Here is a 22,919-nt window from a genome sequence, read left to right on the forward strand (position 1 = left end):
TAAAAGACTTTTTTTTTTACACCCTTCATTTTATAATTGATTTTGTCTATGTTGGTCAGTGAAACAAGCTTATCAAGATTATGACTCAACCATGTGCTAACCATAGTGGAATGTTATGAGACAGATTGGCGTACTGAAAGCATCATGGACTGATCCACTGGCATAGAGACAGGGAGACATGAAAGCAAGCAGGCAGTGAGCCATACGGGCAGGCCATCAGGCAGAAAAGACTGGCAGGAGGTAGGTGGTCCGGCTGGTGGGCAGCCAGGTGGGGATGTAAGTAAGTGGAAAGCAAGAGCGGCAGGCGAGGTGACACGTTGGTTACACTGACTCAAGTAGTCAGGCAGAGTGACAGGAGGTGAGACATGGAGACAGACAGACAGACCAACAGGCTGGGAATTGCTTGACTGTGCCCCTCGTCGTCCCCTGGGGTCCACTAAGGGCTGGAGCGGGTGGCATGTGGTATGTCACTGAAAGCCCCTGATGACAAGCAGAGAGGCAGTAACGGAATACTTTAAAAGAGACAGCTGAAGAGTGGAAAGTTTTTAATGGGATACAAAACTTTTTTTTTCTTCCTGTTTTAGATTTCATATTTTTATTTTTATTGTAATTAATTAATGTATTCTTTTATTATTTCAGGTTGCATTATATGAAATGCAACTTGTAATAAAATTATTAAAGTGAACATATTTACCTCAGTATTACCTGGTGAGAAAGAGAATTTATCTCATTTAATATTGCGACATTTAAGATTTATTCAGTAATTGACTCTTATTTCCACACTGTTTGTTTCCATTTTAAACATTCTTGCACTCATAAAATGCAGAATTTTGATATGAATAAGTTCTCTTTTAAAAAGTACATAAACTTAAATATTTTTTAAGTATTTTTTTCTTTTCTGTTTCCTCTTATAACATGTTATTCAACAAAATGGACATTTGTTATCTTCCTGGTCGCAACATCAACAGCAGTGACAACACTGTTATTCACTTCATGGTTTGGAAGCTGTTTGCTCTCTGTGAAGACAGTGTTGTCACTAATGTCTCTTTATTGTGTAGCGATGACCTCAAAAGGCCACAGATGTTCGGGCTGATTTTGATGTTTCTTGCTGCATTCACACAGCATAGTCACTTGTTTTCTTCCAAAGCTCTGCACACTTGACACATTTCACCAATCGACACAAACCCTCTCTCCTTCTGCTAGTGACCGCCACTTCTTGTGTTCATCAGAGCTGCAGAACTCAGTGTTCCCTTATTCATCAGTACAGTTCACAGTGGGAAGTTGTCAAATAACTTTTTTTTATGAAACAATAATTGAAATATTGTTTATTTCATTGCATTTTGCTTTCCTTGTGGATCTTTATTGTTCCGAGTGATTCAGGTCACTGAACTTGGTGCTACCAAAATTTGTTGTGGGTTGTGATTAAAAGTTGCGACAAACTTTGTTTCAATGGGAGGATTAAACACTGAGCTTGTTCCATTTTATTGATATTTTTAGCTTCCTCTTCACATAAAATAGGTCTGCAGAGTCCTTATAAATATGCTAACTTGTGACTCCGTTATCCCAGTTGCTTCATTCATTGTGCTATAAAATCCCACTTCATCAGGCAGATATTCATATTACAGTAAATGACAGAAACTAAAATTGACTTCCCTATTAATTCCTGATAATAAGATGGTGCCCCAACTTTGATTCAGTATAACTAACTTTACTAATAATTGCCTTGCCGTTTGTTAATCGCTCATCATACCTAAACCGAACCTGCTCACTTAACTTTCTTTCATCAATGACTTTGTACTTCTGACCTCCACTTCATAAAGTTCTTATCTGTACAGTGCATTGGAAGTTAATTATTTCTCAGTCAACAGATACCACACCTCAGCCGTGGGATTTTTGCAAATCCGACAGTTTCCTGGGTTCCTTTATGACTTATGTGATTAATGTTTGGCCTGTTTAATTGTAGATGGCTAGAGATCTCTTGGTGGGTTTGCAGTTGTGCCATACTTTTTTTTATAAACCTTTTCGTTTTATTAAGCGTAATATTGTGTGTGACCTTAGAAAGCTAAATAACATTTGCATTCCTTTAAAAGTGGCTTTAGTTCATTCAGAAATAAACTAAAGCCAGTTCTTGGTGAGATGCCTAAAGCTTGGAATATTAGTTTCTAAACCAAACATCTCTCAAGCTTTTCTGAAGTTTCATCTTTGCCTGTTTCTGTTTCTTTCTGTCAGTGATGATGATGTTTATTTGGTAATATTCTCCTACGAGCCTCTGACAGCTTCACAGAACCATATCTAAATTTAGATTCAATGAAACTCAAGATGGGCTCTAATTTCTTGACTAGTTGACATCTGAGAGCAACTGGTTGTACAGAATTTTGCTTAGAGGTGTCAAAATAAAAGGCGCAAAAACATATTAACGCCATATATGTAAACAAAAATAAAAGAGGTGCATTCTTTTGAGTCAGTATGACACTAATGGTCTGTGACTCATCATGCAAAACCCCGATACTGTTGTAACATTCAATGCGAATAAGTTAAAAGGATATTAATGCTTTTGCACAATTATTTTAGTTCATTCTAGTTCACCTGTTCCAAGACTGATCAAAAATATTCTTTCCTTTATTGACAGCTTATGATGAACACATTTTATTTTCCTCCACTTATGTGCTTTCAGTTTTTTCCATTTTTTTTTTTTTTTTACATAGGAGAAATGGCAGTTTGTGTGATATTTGTCAAGCACAGTGACATCAGTGTCCACTGTACATTCTGGCTGACAAACTCATTAGTCCTGATTTGTACTTTGTCAATTTCAAACAGCACTGAAGCACAAAGTCTTTGCAGCCTATGTCCTGTGACTGAATGAAGGGTTTAGCGTGGCCTTATGTCACCCAGTGAGACAGTAGTTGACAGACTGACGGAGTGAATGATGGCTTTTCATGAGGAGGAATGGCAGTTTTACAGACCACAAGCTGCTCCCAAACACTCCTCTGACCTTTCTGCACTGCATTGCCTGTTGAGTGGGTATGCAGGACGTGGATGTGTGTCTTCAAGTATTTATTGACTAAGTCCTATACATTTTTTTTCCTGAAGTAGCATATTGTAGGAAAGGAGATGATTTCACTTTAACCAAAATAAAAATTATTTTCAATCCTTTTACAAATCATTCATGGTCCCATACTATTTATTCACTGATATGTCTTTTTTTGTTTTTATTTGAGGGTCATATTGGTCACTGTATGTATTTAGTGAGATTCTCTGAGTTTTGAAAAGTCAAGGGTACAAGCGGTGTATTACAAGGAAAAGCCTTTTAAACATATTAGACCCTCAGAGGTCTATGGAATGGCATTTAAGGTTGCAACCACAGAGAACATTAATTTATGTCCTATATACCCTGCACATGATAATGTCTCCAGAGCTCAATCATTTAATCCACCATGACGCGTAAAATGACAAATCTCAGCAGGGATTACAAATAGGATATTTGCTCGCTTGCCTTATATCTCAGCAGATTAATTTCAGAAGTATTTAATACATTTAACAGGAAAACTGTGGTAGAAAAGTGTAGAGTTGACTGTTTCTGTCTAACTATCAAACTAATCTTTGTTCAAACAACAGGTTCTACACAAATGAAGCAAGTTGTTAGAATTTAATCATTACTGTAAGAAGTTGCATTTTTCTGGAATATAATTTTAATAAGTATTTACAAAAAGACATTTAGTCTGTGTTTTCTGAAAGAATTGGGATAGCATGGGGGATTTAATAAAATGGGTCTTTTTTCATTGTTTCTTAGAAGGCAAGAGGGGTATTTACAGCCCTGTTATTAGCCGATGTATGTAAGGTTTTGTAGTGTCTGCTACCACCATTCCACTTTACTCTAGAGATAACATTGGCCTGTTGATGAGCTATGCCTGGTTTCCTCCACACATGACACCTGGCATTTACTTAAGAGTTAAATCTGTGTGTCATCAGACTGGAGAATGTTGCATCCAGTGGTCTGAGCCCTCCAGGTGCCTTTTGACAAATATCCGGGAGGCCGCCATGCCAGGCTTTCATCTGTACACCATAAAGGCCTCACTGTTGGTTTGCTGAAGGAATGGTTGTCCTTTTGAAAGATTCTCATCTTTCAGAGGAACACTGGATTTCTGACCATGGAGTAACCATCATGGTTTTGGTCACCTCCCAATCGCTCAGTTTTGACACCCAGCCAGATCTAGGTAGAGTCCAGGAATTCCAAACTTATTCGATTTATGAATCATAGAAGCCAATGAGCTCACTCAGATCTTCATAGACGTGTGTTTGACTTTCCAAGTCCAGTTAAATCAACAGTTCACAATCACTGTGACAAAACGTGGAAAAGGTGAATTGTTTCAGGATGTGCTACAGTTTGAACTGGTTTAGTAACAGAGCTAATACTAAAGTCAAACCAGAAAATGTTTGATGTGATTGTCAGAAAAAAAGTTTATTTTGAATATATACAACTGAGCGTTATATTTAATAGTAACAAGTTGTTTTTCTTCTTTTTTTTGTGTTTCCCTTTAACAAAAACAGAAAACAAACAAAAAACTAGAGGAGTCTCTAAAATTAATTTTTGAAGTTATAGCTATTCAATATAACCTATAGGCCAAATTACAGCAATCTTAGTGTTAAAGTTGCAAGTCTAAACTCCGGTTGTGTATGTGGTACAGAAGCCTTGCTAAAGGTATCAACCAGAGATCCTGTAAGAAGATTACAATTCTCCGCTGCAATCACCCTCCGCTGAGTGAAGCTGCAAAAAAAAAAAAAAAAGTAGAAGAATCTTCCTGCTGACAAAGTGGGCTTGTGTCGCCCGCTAGAGGCGAGACCGGGGAAGACACGCAGACGGAATAAAAGGGAAGAAATGCTCCGTGATTTTGCAGTCCCTGCCCTGCCGGTTGTAGAGATTCGCGGCCACCTTCTTTGTCTTCTCAGCACGGGTGAGACGACCTCTCCCCAAATGTGGCTGTGTCCTGAGGAGGAAAAAAAGTAAAGGAGAAGAGAGAATGAGGGAGAAAGAGAAAATAACAATAATAAAAAAATAATAAAAAATGGGACTAAATCATTTTCATTCCAATAAAACAAGTATTTAAAATGATTATGCAGAGAGACACAAAGAAAGCAGGATGCGTCCTGCGTCCAGTCTGGGATCCACAGGTCTTATTTATTTCTCACTGACGCGCGCTCCCGCCGTCGCAGCCAGAGCGCTTCTCTCACTCTCCTCCCTTCACTTCACTTCCTTCCCTCCTCTCGACAGCATCCAGAACTATAGAGCAGCAGTTCCCCTTCACTCGTGTTGCTCCCCCCCTCCACTCTCTCCCTTCCTCCGTCTTTCTCTCACTGCCAGATCTCTCTCTCTCTCTCTCTGTCTCAATCTCTCTCTCTCTCTCTCTCTCCTCTCTGCTTCTCCCATCTCTTCGCAGAACCTCTCCCCAGCTCGGTCCGCCACTTTCTCTGACGCACGACGAGGGGGGTGGGGGGGAAGGAAAAAAACCAAGTCGAGGCCGATATGATCCACACGCCCGAACCGCCGCCGCTGCGCTGACGGAGACGCGCTCCTGAAGCCGCCAGGAGAAACACTCTCACCCGGTTGTTGAACGCTCGCCCGAGAGGCGGCTCAGGGGGAGGAGGAGGTGGTGCTGGAGGAGGGGGAGGAGGTGGTGGGAAGGGTGGAAAAGGAAGAGGATGGGCAGAAGTGGAGGACTTGCATTTTAAACAAACTGCTTAGGAAAAAAAAGAGAGGAGAGAGAGAGTCGGTATCACTGGAGAGCAAGAGAGATAGGGCGAGAGATCGCATTCTTATCACGTCTTCATTTCTTTTCTCTCCTCTCTTTCGGTTCAGCCACTAAGAGAGGGTGAGGAAAAGGGGGAGAGGAAGAGAGAGGAGAGAGAGAGAAAAACAGAGAAAGAGAGAGATAGAAGAAGAGGAAGAGAAGGGGAGAACGAGAGATTTACCAGATTCAAACTAGTGATCTTTTTTTTTCCCCGATGCTTTCCAATTGCTCAACGAAACTAAGGTGAGCAGTTATAGACTATTTCGTATGGATCATGGAAAGTATTTACCCGATATTTGTGAGTAGTATGTGAGTATGTGTGTGTGTGTGTGTGTGTGTTTCTGTGCTTCTATTGATGTCTGCATAGCCACGGACTTCAAACAGGGCGACAGCGAGCGAGGATAACTGAGAGCAGGAATCCATCCTACTAATCAATACCCGTTTTGTTCTTTGCTTCGGTCCCCAATTTTCCGGCCAATGTCACGACGAAAGCCTGCATTATGCTTGGCATGTATCTATTCCAACACGCGCTCTGCTGTCTTCCCTTCTTTTTTTGATTGAGGGTGGGTGGGTGGGTGGGTGTGTGTGGGGGGGGGGGGTGCGCCTTGGGTTGGCACCAAATCAGAGACCGTTCCTTGTAGACCGGAACTTGTTCAGCATAATTTCTTCTTTTTTTTTTTTCTTTTCCCACACTAACTCAGCGCGATGATGTCCGTTGAAAGGTTTATATCTTTTAATGGAAGCTGGTTGAAATTTGCCAATTCATGACACGCAGCACTACTTCTTCTGCTTTTTTTTTTTTAATTCATCCGGGGTTCATTCTTATGCGCATCTCCTCCTCCTCTCTCCCTCCTCAATGCCCCGCTGTCTCTGTCCATGTCCTCCTTTGTGTTTTCCCCGTTCAGGCGGCTCAGTCACCCCCTTCGTTTTCTCGTTCTCTCCCCCCTCCCTCGCAGCCCGGCAACGGACCGTGAGACGCGGGACGCACCGGGCAACGACGGGACCCATCACCGCAGGAGGAGGACATGTGAAGTTGGAATCCCTCTAAACTAAGTACGTATTCACCACTAGAGCCGATGCACCGCGAATGGAATTACGATGGTGCCAAATTTGCTCCGTGTCCTGAAATGTTTTTGATACTTTTTTTTTTTTTTTTTGACATCGCATCTGGCTTTTTGATCTCTATAAAACGGAGGCGGAATCAAATCCTGCTGGATTACTCGTGGCACAGGGAGACAACATGAAGCGAACATCGTGTAAAGAATTTTTTAATTTTTTAATTTTTTGCTTTTTTTATTTATTTTTCTTTTAGCTCGTATTTTTTGAGGGATTCCTGGGTTTTTCTTTTTCATTTCAATTGCCGGGATTTTGCATTCAGCACCACGGGCAGCGCTTTTGCCTGGGCCATATGCGCTCCTCTATCTTTTTGAGCTGAACAGCGCAGTGGATACATGAGTTTGCAATAATGGCAAAGATTTTCAGAAGCTTTGCGTGCGTGCAGGCGTGTGTGGGGGAGACAGAGAAAAATAAAGGCAGATAGAGGGACAATAACACGAGTGTCTGGCAGACACATTTTCTTTTTGTCCCCATGAGAGGAATAAAACATTTTTTAGATGAAATTGACACATTTCACCATTCTCACAATCACAACTGCTATTAGTTTTATTTTTGCCTCACAGCTGCGCTTTTCTAAGTGTCAGAATACCCCCTTGCTCTTTTTAAGTCTCAAATTGTCTTGAAAAGACTTGGTTCTACTAATGCAATGTAATTATGAGGTTTTCTTAAATTTGGACAGAGAAAAAAAAATAAGTGAAGCATTTTGTAGTAAAATGTGTCCTCTTGCATTTCATAGATTTAATTGGAGGTAAAACACGAGAGGCAAACTGCTTGGTCCCCTAATCTTTTGAAAATACACTACAATACAAAATGCAATTGCTCATTCAGTAGTAATGAATTAAATTTTTTTGTTGCATAAACCAGTGATTTTTACATGCAAGGCTAAAACATGCTTTTTTTATCAGCTTTGAATTAGTAACAGGGACATGTTCAGACTGAGCTTAGCACAATAGACAATTCTGTTGTACTATTTTGTTCCATGGTTTAAACTTTGATTGCTCATGGATTGGAGATTCTTGTTATGTATTAAACAAAGCAAGGGACAGAGTCTCCTCGACGGTACTCTTTTTTATCCGCTGTTGCCTTCGTTTATTCATAGCGATAAGCATCTCTGCTGTGATTTATTGCGACCTTACCAGCACATCTGCTGTATAATAAATGGCATTTCAGGCTACATAGTGAAGTGTCTGACTGCAGAGAGCCGTTTGTGCTCTCTGGTATCATATTATCTATTTAAGAGTATTGGGCTTTATATTTTGTTTTTAAAAAGACAGCAATATCGCCGAGTCTAAAGTGGTGTCCAGTGTCTTTCTATTATTCATAGGTATTCATTTCAAAGCTGCCGTCCATTCTACTGAAACTAATGCACTCTTTCCTGTATCTTTCTTTTCCTTTTCTGTCTCTGTCATCTCAAACTTCTCTTGGTTTCTATGTGTATATGTTCATGCATGTACGTGTGCATGTAAAGTGTGTGTGTGTGCGTGCGTGAAAGCATTAACCATAAGCCTTCCCTTTTCTTGCGATCTCATCTTTCCTGGAATTCTCTGTTGCAGTGCTGTGAAGTGGCTCTGTCCCTGGAGCTGAAACTTCATTGCCGTGGTGTCAGCGAGGATGCTGTGGGTTACCTTGCTGAGCACCATAGCCTTAGGATGGACCACACCAATCCCACTGCTGGAGGACTCGGAGGAGATCGACGAGCCCTGCTTTGAACCGTGCGACTGCGAGGTCAAGGAAGGAATCTTCCATGTCCATTGTGACAGTAAAGGATTTACAAATGTCAGCCAGATCTCTCAAATTTGGAGCCGACCCTTCAAGCTCAACCTGCAGAGGAACTTAATGAGGAAGCTCTACTTCAACAGTTTCCTCCATCTTAACAATGCTATATCCATCAATCTGGGTAATAACGCCTTGCAAGATATACATGCTGGGGCATTCAATGGTTTGGGAATACTTAAACGACTGTTTCTCCATGAAAACAAACTAGAAGTTTTCAGAAACGACACATTTCTGGGGTTGGAGAGTCTAGAATATCTCCAAGCAGATTATAATGTTATTAAAAGGATTGAAAGTGGTGCATTCAGGCACCTTCACAAATTAAGAGTACTTATATTAAATGACAATCTCATACCCATGCTGCCGAATTACCTTTTTCGGTCTGTGTCCCTAACACATTTGGACTTGAGAGGTAACAGACTAAAGACATTGCAGTATAAAGGCACACTGGAGTATGTTGGGCGGAGCTTGATGGAAATCCAGCTTGAGGAAAACCCTTGGAACTGTGTGTGTGAGATTGTCCAGTTAAAAACGTGGCTAGAGCGAATCCCTTACACAGCTTTGGTGGGAGAGATCACATGTGAGACCCCGTTCCACCTACATGGAAAAGACCTGCGGGAAATTAAACGCAGCGAGCTCTGTCCTCTTCTCACCAATGCAGAGATTGAGGCCAAGCTGGGAATTCCTCGGGTGCCATTCAGCAATGAGAACACTTGGCCTACTAAACCTTCCTCCATGCTCTCGCCCTTTCACAACACAGCCTCTTCTGTGGAGTACAAGGACAGACCTGCAAAGCCTACCAAGAAGCCTACCAGACGGCCCACAAAGAATCCACCAACTCCTCGTAGCATTTACCCAGGCCTCAACCAGCCCCCCATTGCTGGCTACCAAACAAGACCACCCATTCCAATAATCTGTCCAGCTAATTGTATTTGTAATCTTCACATCAATGACCTTGGGTTAACAGTAAACTGTAAAGACAAAGGCTTTCACAACATTTCAGAGCTTCTGCCTCGACCCCTTAATGCCAAGAAATTGTATCTTAGTGGGAACCTGATACAGAAGATCTATCGTTCAGATTTCTGGAACTTCTCAAGTTTGGATTTACTACATTTAGGGAACAATCAGATATCCTATGTCCAGGAGGGTGCATTTATCAACTTGCCAAACTTAAAAAGTTTATATTTGAATGGTAATGACATTGAGCGGCTCTCTCCTGGTATGTTTCGTGGACTTCAGATGTTGAGCTATCTTTACTTTGAATACAATGTCATCCGTGAGATCCAGTCTCATTCTTTCTCCCTAATGCCCAATCTGCAATTGGTTTTCCTCAATAATAATCTGTTGAGGTCATTACCCAATGATGCCTTTGCTGGCACCAACCTTGCACGTCTTAATCTTCGCAGAAATCACTTTGTTTCCCTGCCAGTTCATGGTGTCCTGGAGCATCTGACTTCCATCGTCCAGATCGATCTCCATCAGAATCCCTGGGATTGCTCATGTGATATCATCCCTCTCAAACAATGGCTGGAAAAGCTGTCCTCGGTCATTGTGGTGGGGGAAGTCACCTGCAACACACCAGAGTATGCTTTTGGAAAGGACCTGCGTTCGCTTGAGGTTGAGGTCATCTGTCCTGAGCTGAAGTATTCTTCAGGTCCCTCTCCAGCTCTGCCTGGTGGGGATGACCTCACCACAGGGAGCTCTGAAATGGGGGAATCAAGTAGGAGAGGGGCTGTTCCACTGTCGGTTCTCATCCTCAGTCTGCTCATCCTCTTCATTTCAGCAGTGTTTGTTACTGCTGGGCTCTTTGCCTTTGTCCTCCGTCGCAGAAAGAAGCTACCTTTCCGGAAACGTTCTGAGGTGGACTTGACTGGAATCCAGATGCAATGCAGGATTTTTGAGGATCCGCCAAGGCAAAGCTGTGCCGGCAACCCTGGCACGCCGGAGAAACCAACACCCAGTTTGCACACACATTCGCACACTACTCACACACATGGACATGGCCACGTTTATGATTACATCCCGCACCCTGTGACTCAAATGTGTAACAACCCTATCTATAAGCCAAGAGAAGGAGAGATTGCTGAGGAGGAGATGGCACAGTTTGCAGAAAAGAAAGACAATGGCAGCAGTAGCAACAGTAACTATAGAACCTTGTTGGAGAAAGAGAGAGAGTGGACCTTGGCGGTCTCCAACTCTCAGCTAAACACTATTGTTACGGTCAACCACACCACAGCGGACATTTCAGGATTTCATGAGAATGGAGGGCTCTGCCCCACAGTGATTGACAGTCAGAGGCCCACACCAACAGTGGGCTTTGTAGACTGTTTGTATGGGACAGTGCCCAAATTAAAGGACATGCATGTTGCACATGCGCATCCACCAGGCATGCAGTATCCAGATTTGCAGCAGGACGCACGGCTGAAGGAGACGTTGCTTTTCACAGCTGGGAAAGGCTGCTACCCTGATCCCTCCCAAAGTGATTACCTCGAGTTAAGGGCCAAACTTCAAACCAAGCCAGATTACCTCGAAGTCTTGGAAAAATCCTACCGTTTTTAATAACTTTGTAGCCCGATAGAAGAGAACAACAAAAAAACCCAACATGATCTTGTCATTTTCACTATGCCACCTTACAGACAAAATTACGTAGACCAATCTTAAAGCAAAATTTGATAAAACAGCATGAATTAAAATAAATATGTATAATTATACAGTCACAATGCCCCCACTCCCACTTAAAATCACCTTCGAGGAGAGATCATTCTCAGATGTTTAAATTAAGTGCCTTTTTTTCAGAGTAGCCAGCAACGTCAACCGTTATTTTTATAATATATAAATATCTCTATATGCCCTGAAGAAAGCAAAGGAGAAAAAAAAATGGGGCTCTGGGAAATAAAACACATGAACCATGTTACATCTGTCACTAAAATCCATTTGTATGGAGCTAACATGATGTTCTACTAGTTACCATGAGGACAAACGGGAGCTGGACGTCTCCCTTACTTTTTTTTTTCTTTTTTTTTCCCTCTCTCTTATTACTCAACTAGGATGTACAAACACCTGGAATCTGTGCACATTTTTTTCTTTGTAGGACATTATCAAAAGAGTTAAAAAAAAATACTTATATTCAAACTGAACCGCAGTTTGCTGCATGCACTCGCTTCAGTGCAGGAAGTGAGAGGATTTACTCAGAACTATCACGTCACTGTATGAACAGAGATACCGCAACACATCTATGGTTCAGTGTTCTATTTAATTTTTTATATCTTATTAATATGGTTATTACTATAAATGAAGACATATGTCTATATCAGGGTGCTTCTTGTAAAGAAAAGGAAGCGCCGATACAGAGATGGTAAAACATTTGTGAATATTATTACGAGACCATACTGAAGGGTTTTCTGAATATTTCCACACTCTTTGTTATGGCCCCACTCCCTCTTCCCTTCTCATTGCTTCTGGAGTTCCCATTGCAATCCACTAACAGCTTTGTAGTAAGCACTTTTAATGTTTTCTCTTTCACAAAGATTTGAAGAAAAGATGTGCATATATTTATTCTGTAATTTCAGTGAAGAATTTTATTGTAAAGATAATGTTAAATCAATGTATAGTGATTATGCGTCTGGTATAGCCTTCTTAATAAAATCAAACTCTTTAATCTAATTGATGAAGGTGTCGATACCAATTCCAGTGGAACATGTGTGGAGTGGAATAACAGGGTGTGTATCAGGTGTAGGACGTGGTCAGCCATTAGCTGTTACTGGACTCAAAAAGCATGCTAGACCGAGAAGCAGTGCAAGGTATGATAATGCAAACTTATTAGTATTCATATAATGGGATTTTCAACCTATCTAAACTACATGGAAAGCATAAAGACAGGGTGCTTATGTTTTCTTCTTTTTTAACAGAGGGAGTCATTTTCATATTTTTAATGCACAGTTTGACTTTATTTTGTCCAGCACATTGCAGAGTTTAGCCACATTTAATCTAAAACCAAAGTAAAACATGACCCAGGAAAAGTAGAGTAAATGCTGCTGCCTCTGGAAGAAGATATCTTAAAAAGTAAAAGGGAAATCAGTGATTTGATCAGACAGCTACAGCTGTCGCTATCTGAACATGTATCACTGATGTATGCAAGTGAAATGTGAGTGATATCATAATTGGAAAATACTTTTGTAATTTATACATTTCATTATTTGGCTCTTTCATCAAGTTGGCTATGTGCTTTCACTCCACTGGAGGGCGATAAGTGTTCTGCCATTGCAGAAATGTTGTCATTATATAAGCTAGATTGGGTTTAGCTGACAGATACACACACACACCCACACACACGCACGCACACACACGCATGCACACATGCATATTCACACATGTACACATGTGACTAAATCATGAAGATATCTTATTAGACTATTAACTCTACAATATGAATTGAATATGTAATTTACTTTCAGCAATCATAATTTTATGTGATTTTTAATTGTATACCACAGGCTCCTTTCTTAGCCTCCTCCATTCTACAAACAATGAAAAGGAAATTTTAAACAAAGGCTGAGGGTTCTGTCAACTATAAATTAATTTGCTGTGGAAGTCAATATTTTCAAACAATAGACTCTTTTGTTTCTTATAGTAATATTTTTTGGGGAGAGATGTGAAGCAGTCCTGTCAAACTTGTAAGTACAGTGAATCTAAGACGTTTACATATCCATGTTAAAATGCCGGTGTTTGATGATGAAACCACTGAGACCAATACAAATTCTTTGAGAATTTTTTCCACCCTTAATGTGACCTTTAACCTATATAACCTGACATTATTACAAAACTGTTTATTTTAGTGAGAATGAATATCCCACAGCAAATGTTTATTTGGAAATATTTGGTTTTCCATTGCAATGCTCTAGACTTGTTCGACTGTGAAGGCATCTCTTCTGTTCAGCCTACTGTAACCACCCTATAGATTTCCAATCAAAATGAGGTCTAAGGTGTTGGTAGACTATATTGTGAAAAAAAGTTATTTGCTTCTGGAGAAGTCATTATTTTGTGGATTATGAAATGCACTGTGAGTTGGTGTGCTGAAAGCTGAATTCAGTTTTCTGGTAGAAAACTGAATTCAGCTATGAAAACATTGAAAGTCAGTCTCACAGTATGATGTTGATGCCACTGTGCTTCAGTTTTATGTATCATATTCTTTTGGTGATGTGTAATGTCGTTTTCTCCCTAAACAAACATTTTGGGATTATGGTTCTGAAACTCATCACTGGTTTAATAAGATTATAACACATTTTCCCATGTATTTTTAACAGATTAGGCTAGAAGGCTTTTCTTTACATGAAGATGCTTAATTTTTTTTCTATCTTACCGTTGTAATCCAGGCCCAGATAAATGGAGATTACTATCAGTACTTGTCAGAAGTTCATGCAGCTCCTCTTGGCAGCCTCCCTGACCAATTTTCACTGTAATATCATCACCTTTGAAGGAAAATCTAATTCTTGATAATGACAATGTTGGGAGATATTTTCTACACCTGATGTGTAGTATACATAATGCCGTATAAAGTATTTTGTGCACATCCCCTAATTGGCACGTTTTGACAAAGAGATCCCTCTGACGCCTTTGAAACTCTGCAGATTATTGTGCTTGCTCTGAGATGCAACACAGAAAATGTCGGGAAAAGCTTACAAGGATGACTGAATTTATGCCATGGTTATAAGAGGCACTCTAAACGGTGACAGGTGTGTACTGATACCTATTTAAGATGATTAGATAGGGTATAAAAATATATATTATATAGGGTATAGGGTTGCCAGCCAGATCCCCACATATGAGAGGTTGCCCACACTTTCATTTGAGTTGCATGTGAAATAGGTTACATGAAAGCTTTAAAATGTTCTCAAACAATTGATCTGGGTCTCAGTTGTTTTGGATCACAGAAACATAATCGATATTTTACACTAAGGTATACAGACACCTTCACTGTGTGTGAATTGGGAGACTGATTCTGATTTTGTTTAATCCCTTTGCTTTGATTTCAATGAATTAAGTAAGTGATGCTTAGGTGGAATACAGTGTTATATTGCCTAATATATGTCAATATAACACAAACTAAAATGTAGCAAACCAAATTTTATTTTCTAAAACATGTTGAGGTATTGATGTTGAGTCATCTCCGGTATCGGTTATCAGTGATTCAGTCTACAAGCTTGCATTAAATTGAGCATTTTATCTCATGTTGCCTTCATTGTTCATTTATTTTTTGGCAAGTGTTGCTGATCAGACAAACAAATGACACATTCATATAAGTTCTTCAGAAGTTTGGCTGTATTATGTCAAGCCTCTTTTGTCTTTATTGCTTTTAGAGGATGTTACAGTGCTGAAATGTGATAATCTGCTCCACCTAATTTATCTTCTTCTTTTTCTGCACTTGTACACATTCACACTCAGAAAACACACAAAACCTTAGTTTCCACAAATACAAGGTCAGATTGTACCATAAAGAGTTTTAATGTGCACTCAGTTTGATTAAAAGCATGATGTATTACTCTGTTAACCTAAAACCTTACAACCTCCAACCCACTCTAAAATTAACAGATAAATAAAAACATTGCAATTGTTAATGATTTTATTACCTCTTTACTTTCCCCATTGTTCAGTCAATGTATGATTAGACAGATGAGCGTTGTGCTTTCCTCCAGGACTTTTTCATGTGTTCTTGTCATTCTGCTTGAACATCTGTTGGCCACTTGGCTGTGAAGGTTGCTAATATTTCTTCGAGAATAAGATAATTCTATGATATAAATCCATGAGTAAGAACACTTCCCGTCATGTGCTGAGGTTTCAAAAATAAGCTCAGTGCGAAGCTAGTAATTTCACTCTGGATCATGAGTCCAAAGTGTGCAGATGTGGTGGAATTCGAGTTATTTTTCACTTAATAAATTGGTGGTTCATTTCTTGAGATTCTATTTGACCCAACATTTTTCTATAGCAGTTTCTTAAGAAAAAGCATATATACAATTTCCTATGTCGATATTATCCAAGGTGAAATAGCACTCAGGTTTTTAACTGCCTGCTCTCTTCACTTGCCGTAATTTTTTAATTTAATTATTTTGCAGTGGATTTTTTATGTCAGCAATGCACGCTTATTAACACAGCTGTCTTGATGTTTATTTCTATATCTGCCGTGTGACATGACATTGCCATGATACTGCTGCTGTTAATTCTTCAGGAGATATGAGATACCATAATCCTATTAGAAGAGTGTCAGCAGGCTTCTGTGACAACTCTGAACTCAAGACAGCCATTAATTGTCTGTAACTGTGCTGGGTAATATTTGGAGTAAAATTGATAATGGGGCAATCTAAAAGTGGGATCTTTTTTCAGACTTGGTGTGGTGTGATGTTTCCTCCTTCTCTCTACTTACCTCTTCTTACTTACCTTATGATGTGTTGTGGCCTCTGGTTTTTTGGGTAGTATTTGTCTGCACTGCACATTGGAGGAAACATGCTGTCAATGTGGATCTGTGTGCATTTATGTGCACTTACGTCTGTCTGCATGTCACTGAATGTATGAAGTTATCATCTGCTGCATAGATTGTTTGCTGATTTGTTTTGTGGTTATTTGAGTTAAATTTGGTTTAGGCTTTGATTTGGAATTGGAGCCCATTATAAATGGAGAGGATTGACAAGAGGAATTCTGTTTTCTAAGAGCAGCACTGATAATTTAGGCAAGCAAAGACCAACAGCTTAGGAAGGTGTGACAGAACGTTGAGTCAACAGAAGGAGGTTCTGAAAACAGTGCCTTATAAAGAAAATGAGCACATGTTTAGTCATCTAAAAATGCGAGTGTAATGAAAAGACAAAAGAGTAGGAGGAGACAAAGAGACACTTGGTAGCATTTTGTGTGTGTGGTACAAATTTCCTTCATTGTAGTGAAATGCAACATTATCTTTAGTTTGGTTAAAAAAAGCCAATCAGCCTCTAACCACTGTGCTGAGTTGCAGTGTGATGCAAATGCTACATACAAAAAGGTAGAGTAGTGTGCCGTAGTAGATATTGTGTGATCCAGAGAATCTTTCTTTGCTTGTATTTTTATCTGGCAGCTAATATGCTTATGCCGATGGGTTATGTGTTGCTTGTTATGTAGCTCCATCAGATCTGATCAGTCATCCTGTCCCTGGTAGAGAAAACAATATCATTACTGTATGATGCGGCCATTGCCATCTTTTACAGGAAATAGTGTGTCCCGAATTATGAGCAATGTTAGTTATCTGCCACATTGTGTGTTACAAAGATCTTAGTCCCATTCTGGTATAACCTGATGAGAGCACCTACTTCTGCAATTTTTGTGCCTTTTACAAATGCAGCTTTTTATGCCTGTTGTTCAACCATTGTTTTCCTCTTGCAAGAAAATCATATTTTATTTTATTTTATTTTTTTTTGCATGGTACTTTTCCAAAGTTATGGGTCCCTCAACTCCTTCTGAGTTACTTTAGGGATCTGTGTTGCTTCTATTCATAATGTTCTTGTCACCAAGACTGTTAGATTGAGTGGATGAGAGCTGCCCTTTACTTCTACTTGACTCATGACTGAACCGTCCTCTTCGACATGTGCAACACATGGGAAAACATAACCTGAAACTCCTTTAAACTTCTTACTAGCTTCTTTCTTGACCTGCTGTTGTCTTCAAGATGCTGTTTCTTTTACGAACCTCTGAGCTTTCGCAGTAAAGCTTTATCTTGAAGACGAGTAAATCAAACACAAATGAATTGGATTTACTAATTAGGTAACTTCTAAAGGCAAGTGGTTAAAATGGAATGTATTTCAGGGGATTGTAGCAAAGAGGCCTGAAGACTAATATATGCAGAACTTTTCAGATTTTTATTTGTAAAAACCATAAATAATAATACAAATTTGTAATATTGTTCCATTTCACAGTTATGCACTATTTGTGCTTGATTGTTTTATTTATCAACACTTGAATTCCATCGATATACCCAGATGTTTCCTAGCAGTAATGTGACAAAGTGTCAAAAAGTTAACTTCAAGTTCACAGTTCAAAAAGGGTTATTTCAGTTTGTTTAATGAAGGACAGGGCATGTTAAAACAATGCAACTATTTTTTTGTAGAGTGGTTGTACAAAACAGACCACTGTTTTGTACAACAGAGGCTGTGGATATGTTTGCAAGGTACTGTTTTAAAATAGAAGATTTTGGTAAGCTATATTTTCTTTTTATTTTTTTATCACCATGTGAAAGCTTTATTGTATGTTACTCAGAAGGAGAAGTTAAAGGCATAGGACCACCCCTATAGATGCAGTTTCTTATGTCCTGAAATTAAGAAGAAAAACTCTTTCACACTGCAGTGCAGGAGCTCAACTGACCCAGTATGCTGAAAGAGAGAGCGACAGAGAGAGAAAGAGAGAGAGATGGAGGAGAGAAAAGAAATGGATGCAGAAAGCAGTAGAGTGAAAAAGAGGGAAACGGGGTGATTCTCTCAGCCCCGTGCTACCTCTGCTACCATGTGCGCAATAAAGCTCTGCAGTCGTATTGTTTGCCTTGTGAGTTTAGGCTCCCTTGAGATTCTGGTTCTCTCCCCTGTCTGGAAAAAAATACTGCAAGTTTGGGGAAAGTAGGAGTCGTTTGTGCTGCTCAGCAGTGTACTGTAGCCGCAGCTCTCGTGCATAAAACAGATTAAGAAATTTATGTCCTTATCACTCTTTCCAGGGAGAGACGCAAAAGAGAACAGGAAGCATAAATTTATTTAAAAAAAAGAATATGGAGCATGGTGTCCCTAGCTAGTGTTAGGAACAGTCCATTTCTCTTGGTTCCGCAGTGTGGGGCCTACTTTGTGCTTTTAAATGGCTTGCAGTGAAATTCTATGATCTACTGCAGGAGATCTCTTCTCCTATCCCTCCTCTTTCTAATGAAGTGATATTTGCGCACTCACTCATCTTCATAGCCGAAGATGCCACGTGATGCAAAAATTTGCACTTGAGTTAAATCCCATTGAAACATTTTGAGGTTTTCTATGCCCATTTGCAGTGTTGTGAAATTGTTTACACCTTTATCAAATTCCTCAATTTTTTGCATTTTGTTACGCCTAATTGTTTCAAATCATCAAACAACTTTTAATGTCAAACATTAAATGACTTGACGAAATGCAAAATGCAGTTTTCAAATTACGATTGAGTTTATTAAGCTCTGTAGATTTACCTGAAGCCTATATAGAAATGGCTTCAAGTATTTCTACCTGAAGCCATTTCAGGTAGAAATGGCGTCTACCTGAAATGGTAGAAGCCATATCAGATAGAAGCTGATTTTCTCTAAACAGCTGGTCAAATGTGGCAGCAAAAAATCTTTTGTCATCTGTTTACATTTAGTCTTCTTGCATGTCTGTGTGGATGAAGAACCTGTTTAAGTTCATTTTACTGCATCTCAATCAGAATGGACTTTGGAAAATCTCCTCAAAAACATTGATTTTCCTATGAACAATTTCATTCAGGATTTTCTGCTAGAGAACAGTTCCATCATGACTCAATCAATTGCGTAAAGTTATCCAGATCCTAAAGCAGCAACGAGGACTGAGAACGTCACTTCATCACCTCTTTGTTTGGCTGTTGGTATGCTTTTGATTTTCTGGAATGCTGTATTATTTTAATCCAGAAAATGTTCGATTTTATTATATATTTTCATAACCTTCTTGTGGATCTTTAAGATTGTTTTTGGGAAATATTAGAAAAGGCCTTTTTGCTTTTTTTGGTAGACTTTAGCTTTATGGATGTCACTTTAACCCGGTCTCTTTCTCAACAAACTGAACCCTGACCTTAACTGAGGCACATGAAGTATTCTGATTCGTCTTGATGGAGATGGTGCTTTGCACCTAGATCATGTTTGTGGGCTTGCAAAGTCGAAACAGCGTCATAATCCTTCCAGACTGATAGATGTCTAAATTTGGGATTGGTCTGTCTCGGTATTTGAGATGTGTTAGTGGTTGTCATGTTGTCAGAGAAGGTCTAATTACATGGCAATATTATGTTTTCTAGTATTGTCATTCTGGCTGTTATAAAGCTTAGGTGCGGCTACTAAAATGAATTCAGCTTTCCAATCGCACTTAATTCATAGTTTAATAAGAAGACACTATTACTTTTTCATACAACGCCTTTTAGATTTACGGAACAATTAATCTTATTGAATGAAATTTTAATTTTATGTGAAACCATGCATAGCCATACAATGGTTTCCTGTATATATTGGCAAACAAGATGGTGGTCAGACCTTCCTGTGGAACTGGATGGGTCATTTTGGGTCATTTTTCTGTGGCACCTTTCAGTCATGCAGTCTCTGAATGACTGAAAAAACAGCTTATGCTGCTTTACACAAACACATATAAAAGGGACTACAATGTGCGTTTTTCCACACACATATCCACTCAGATTCAAATACATCATCAATTTATTTTGAATATTTAAGATTCACTTTCTGTTAATTTTTTTCTTGTTGAGAAAAAAAAATATTGCTTTATATTTTTTTATTATCATTTTTGTTTCTTTTGTTATGTTGGATTTCTAATTAAAACAAACTAAAAATTCACGAATGTGGGAAAATAAATTTTTAAAACACTGCTTGGACTTGGAATTACGTGACAGATGAAGGAAACTGCTGTCTTTTTCGTTGCCCATGTTTAAAAATACAGCTGCTCCTCTTAGATGGCCAAGCCCTCATGCTGATCGCTTTTATGACCGATGTGCTTGTTTGCTCAGACACCGTAATCTTTCTCGTTTTAAAGTATCATTCATTCAGGGGGTTTCACAGCTGTTACAAATTTTGAAAATGTCAGCGATTTGGTGAAAGCAACGTCTTGGTTCCTATTCAAATACAAAAACAACAAAACATGCATGAAATGTATTTCGATCAAACAAGACGGGAATAATATAACGCGGATGACACTGCCAGCACTATCTGTTCTAAGTAACACCAGAATTGTTGATCAATATGACAAGTAGTAAGAGAGAAGAAGAGATGAAAACTGAAGCCGAGAATTAGGTCTTGAAATTTCTTGTTGTTTGGACAAATTGATTGCTGAAGTTTCCATGGATGTGGAAGCAATGTGCAAGAGTAATGCTCCAACAATGCACCACTGAGGAAGTTTTAATGAATTTACATAAATTATTCATGTTTTCATGTGGGTCACCATTATGCAAAATTGACTGTTTGAGGTCAAGTGAAAGATAATGTCATATTGTTTCACACAGTAAGGTTTTATTAATAGGGGTTTGACATACTGCAAGGCCGTGACTAAACCATCAGTTTTTTTAACTCTAAAAACATTTTGTGACGTTTTCATAATATCAAACTAATACATTAAAACATATGTTGGTGTTTTTTAACACTTTTCCTGGTGAATAAAAAGTACACCATCTTAATTTAATTGAGTAAATAGGTGTCTCCTATTGGATAGTGACTGCATGTCTAAAATATTAGAGTATGTGACTTTTTTATGGCGGTATTTCCATTTATTTTAATTGTAGTTGGTCGATTAAGAGCTTCTATTCCTTTTATTTAACATTTTCCATGTTTGTAAAGCAGCCTTTCAAAGAGTGTATGTTTTACAATTGAACAAGGTTATTTTTTCTTCTTTCTTATATATTAAATCTTTTTATTAATTACAGAGATAAAGAAGTTCTAAATGTGTTTGAAAAAAATAATAAATTGTGCCCTTGTTCGATTTCAAAGTTGGGCTGATGGAAAGAAACATTACTATTAGAAACATATAAGAAACACTGCAAACCACTATGCACTCACAAGTAACATGCAGCCATTTTTGCTCCATTAAATGTAAAAATGAGAGTTTCTGGTTATAGCTGATGTCAGTTTAAGGTCTTTGTGTTGAAGTTTCAGCTTGTGGACAGAGACCAGTACCATCTTCACACCAACTGATCCCATGTTAACCAAACATATTTTTTGGTTAGACAACATAATGATGCTCATAATTTGCAAGAGTGTGGCCTTGACTCTGATTCTGTATGTGTGTAATGATGTGCATCGGATGTTGTGCTCTGTGAAAAGTACTTCAGTGGAGAAGAAGCGATTTGTGGAGCATTTTGCCTAATTGAGGAAGGATTAGGTGCATTGCTCGCATTAGCTCAGCATTACAGGAGTTAGCTTAATTAAGGCAAGTGAGATTTTAGAGGGATCAGCAATTCCCCACACTTCCATGCACCCACACATCCCTGAACATTTCTGTGGGCCATAAATGTCCCAATACAGAGATTCGTTGTTCCTGTAGCAAAACCATTTTTGGGCTTAAATGATGTTATAATTTTGGTCACCTTTTTGGAAGACAAGAACTCCAAACATGTAAAGACATGCATGCACTTACTTACTTGACTTATTAAAGTAAGTCAAGTAGTAACTTGATTTACTTTAAGTCAAGTTAAAGACTTAATAACTTATCTTTAATAAGTCAAGTAATTGACTTATTAAAAATCAATTAATTTTAATAATTGACTTTTATCACTAAAGTCAAGTAAATTGCTTGACTTTTATAAGTCAAGTAATTGACTAATTAAAATGAGTCTTAAATATTTATTATGTCTATAATAAATTGTTTGAAACAATTAGATCATTTTTCAGGCGGAGGCTTTGTGTGTTCTTTGAATTCATATTGTAAATATCAAAAGCAAAAAATAAAAAATAAATGTTAAAATCTGCAAAAAATCCCTAAACACATACTCTAGCACACTCTTTATGCTCCCATGTGTGGAATATCCAAATGAAAGCTGGAGTTCCTAATGCCTCTATTAAAAGGAAAGACCCTGCCTGTGGGTGGATAATCCATGATACTACTCATTTTGCATACAGTACAAGAGGAAGTTAAAATTATATATCTGATAATTAAGCTGAAGTTATGTTTAGAATTGTTTTGTTGTGAAGTGTAAACGTAGGAGGAGGAGAATGTGTTGCTTTTAGTGGCACCGAAGCCATTGCATAATCTTCCTGGAAATCAGTCCAATCAAAAGGGAGAAAATTAAAGTCAGCAGAAAGGTTTTGCTGATGTCTGTTCACTGCTTGTGTTACTACTTATATGTCATTGTGTCTTTGGTATTTGATATGCATGTTTACGAGAGCATTCATAATACAACACTATTTGTCAAACAGCCGGCTAACTCGTGAACATAAAATCACTGTCTGGTTTGTTATGTTCATATTAGCAAACAATAGAGACATTCATCAAAGCATACAGTAGGTAA

At 38.7% G+C, this 22,919-nt stretch overlaps 1 protein-coding gene across 5 annotated transcripts; it reads left to right on the top strand.

The window, feature by feature from the left end:
• The first annotated feature begins 4,599 nt into the window (after positions 1–4,599).
• On the top strand, positions 4,600–14,902 carry slitrk3a (SLIT and NTRK-like family, member 3a). 5 transcript variants are annotated; one of them, XM_055028326.1, is made up of 4 exons: positions 4,600–4,952; positions 5,436–6,029; positions 6,743–6,839; positions 8,456–14,902. In XM_055028326.1, the coding sequence occupies exon 4, from the start codon at positions 8,514–8,516 to the stop codon at positions 11,232–11,234; it is 2,721 nt and encodes a 906-aa protein (XP_054884301.1). In that variant the 5' UTR covers positions 4,600–4,952; positions 5,436–6,029; positions 6,743–6,839; positions 8,456–8,513; the 3' UTR covers positions 11,235–14,902. The 5 variants fall into 5 exon arrangements, with proteins under 5 accessions (XP_054884301.1, XP_054884300.1, XP_054884299.1 ...); XM_055028325.1 differs by lacking the exon at positions 4,600–4,952 and having other exon boundaries at positions 5,034–6,029; positions 6,692–6,839; XM_055028324.1 differs by lacking the exon at positions 4,600–4,952 and having other exon boundaries at positions 5,034–6,029.
• Positions 14,903–22,919: the final 8,017 nt, after the last annotated feature.

This window comes from Poeciliopsis prolifica, unplaced genomic scaffold (genome assembly GCF_027474105.1).
Source record: "Poeciliopsis prolifica strain line A6 unplaced genomic scaffold, Auburn_PproV2 SCAFFOLD004, whole genome shotgun sequence".
Taxonomy (NCBI): Eukaryota; Metazoa; Chordata; class Actinopteri; order Cyprinodontiformes; family Poeciliidae; genus Poeciliopsis; species Poeciliopsis prolifica.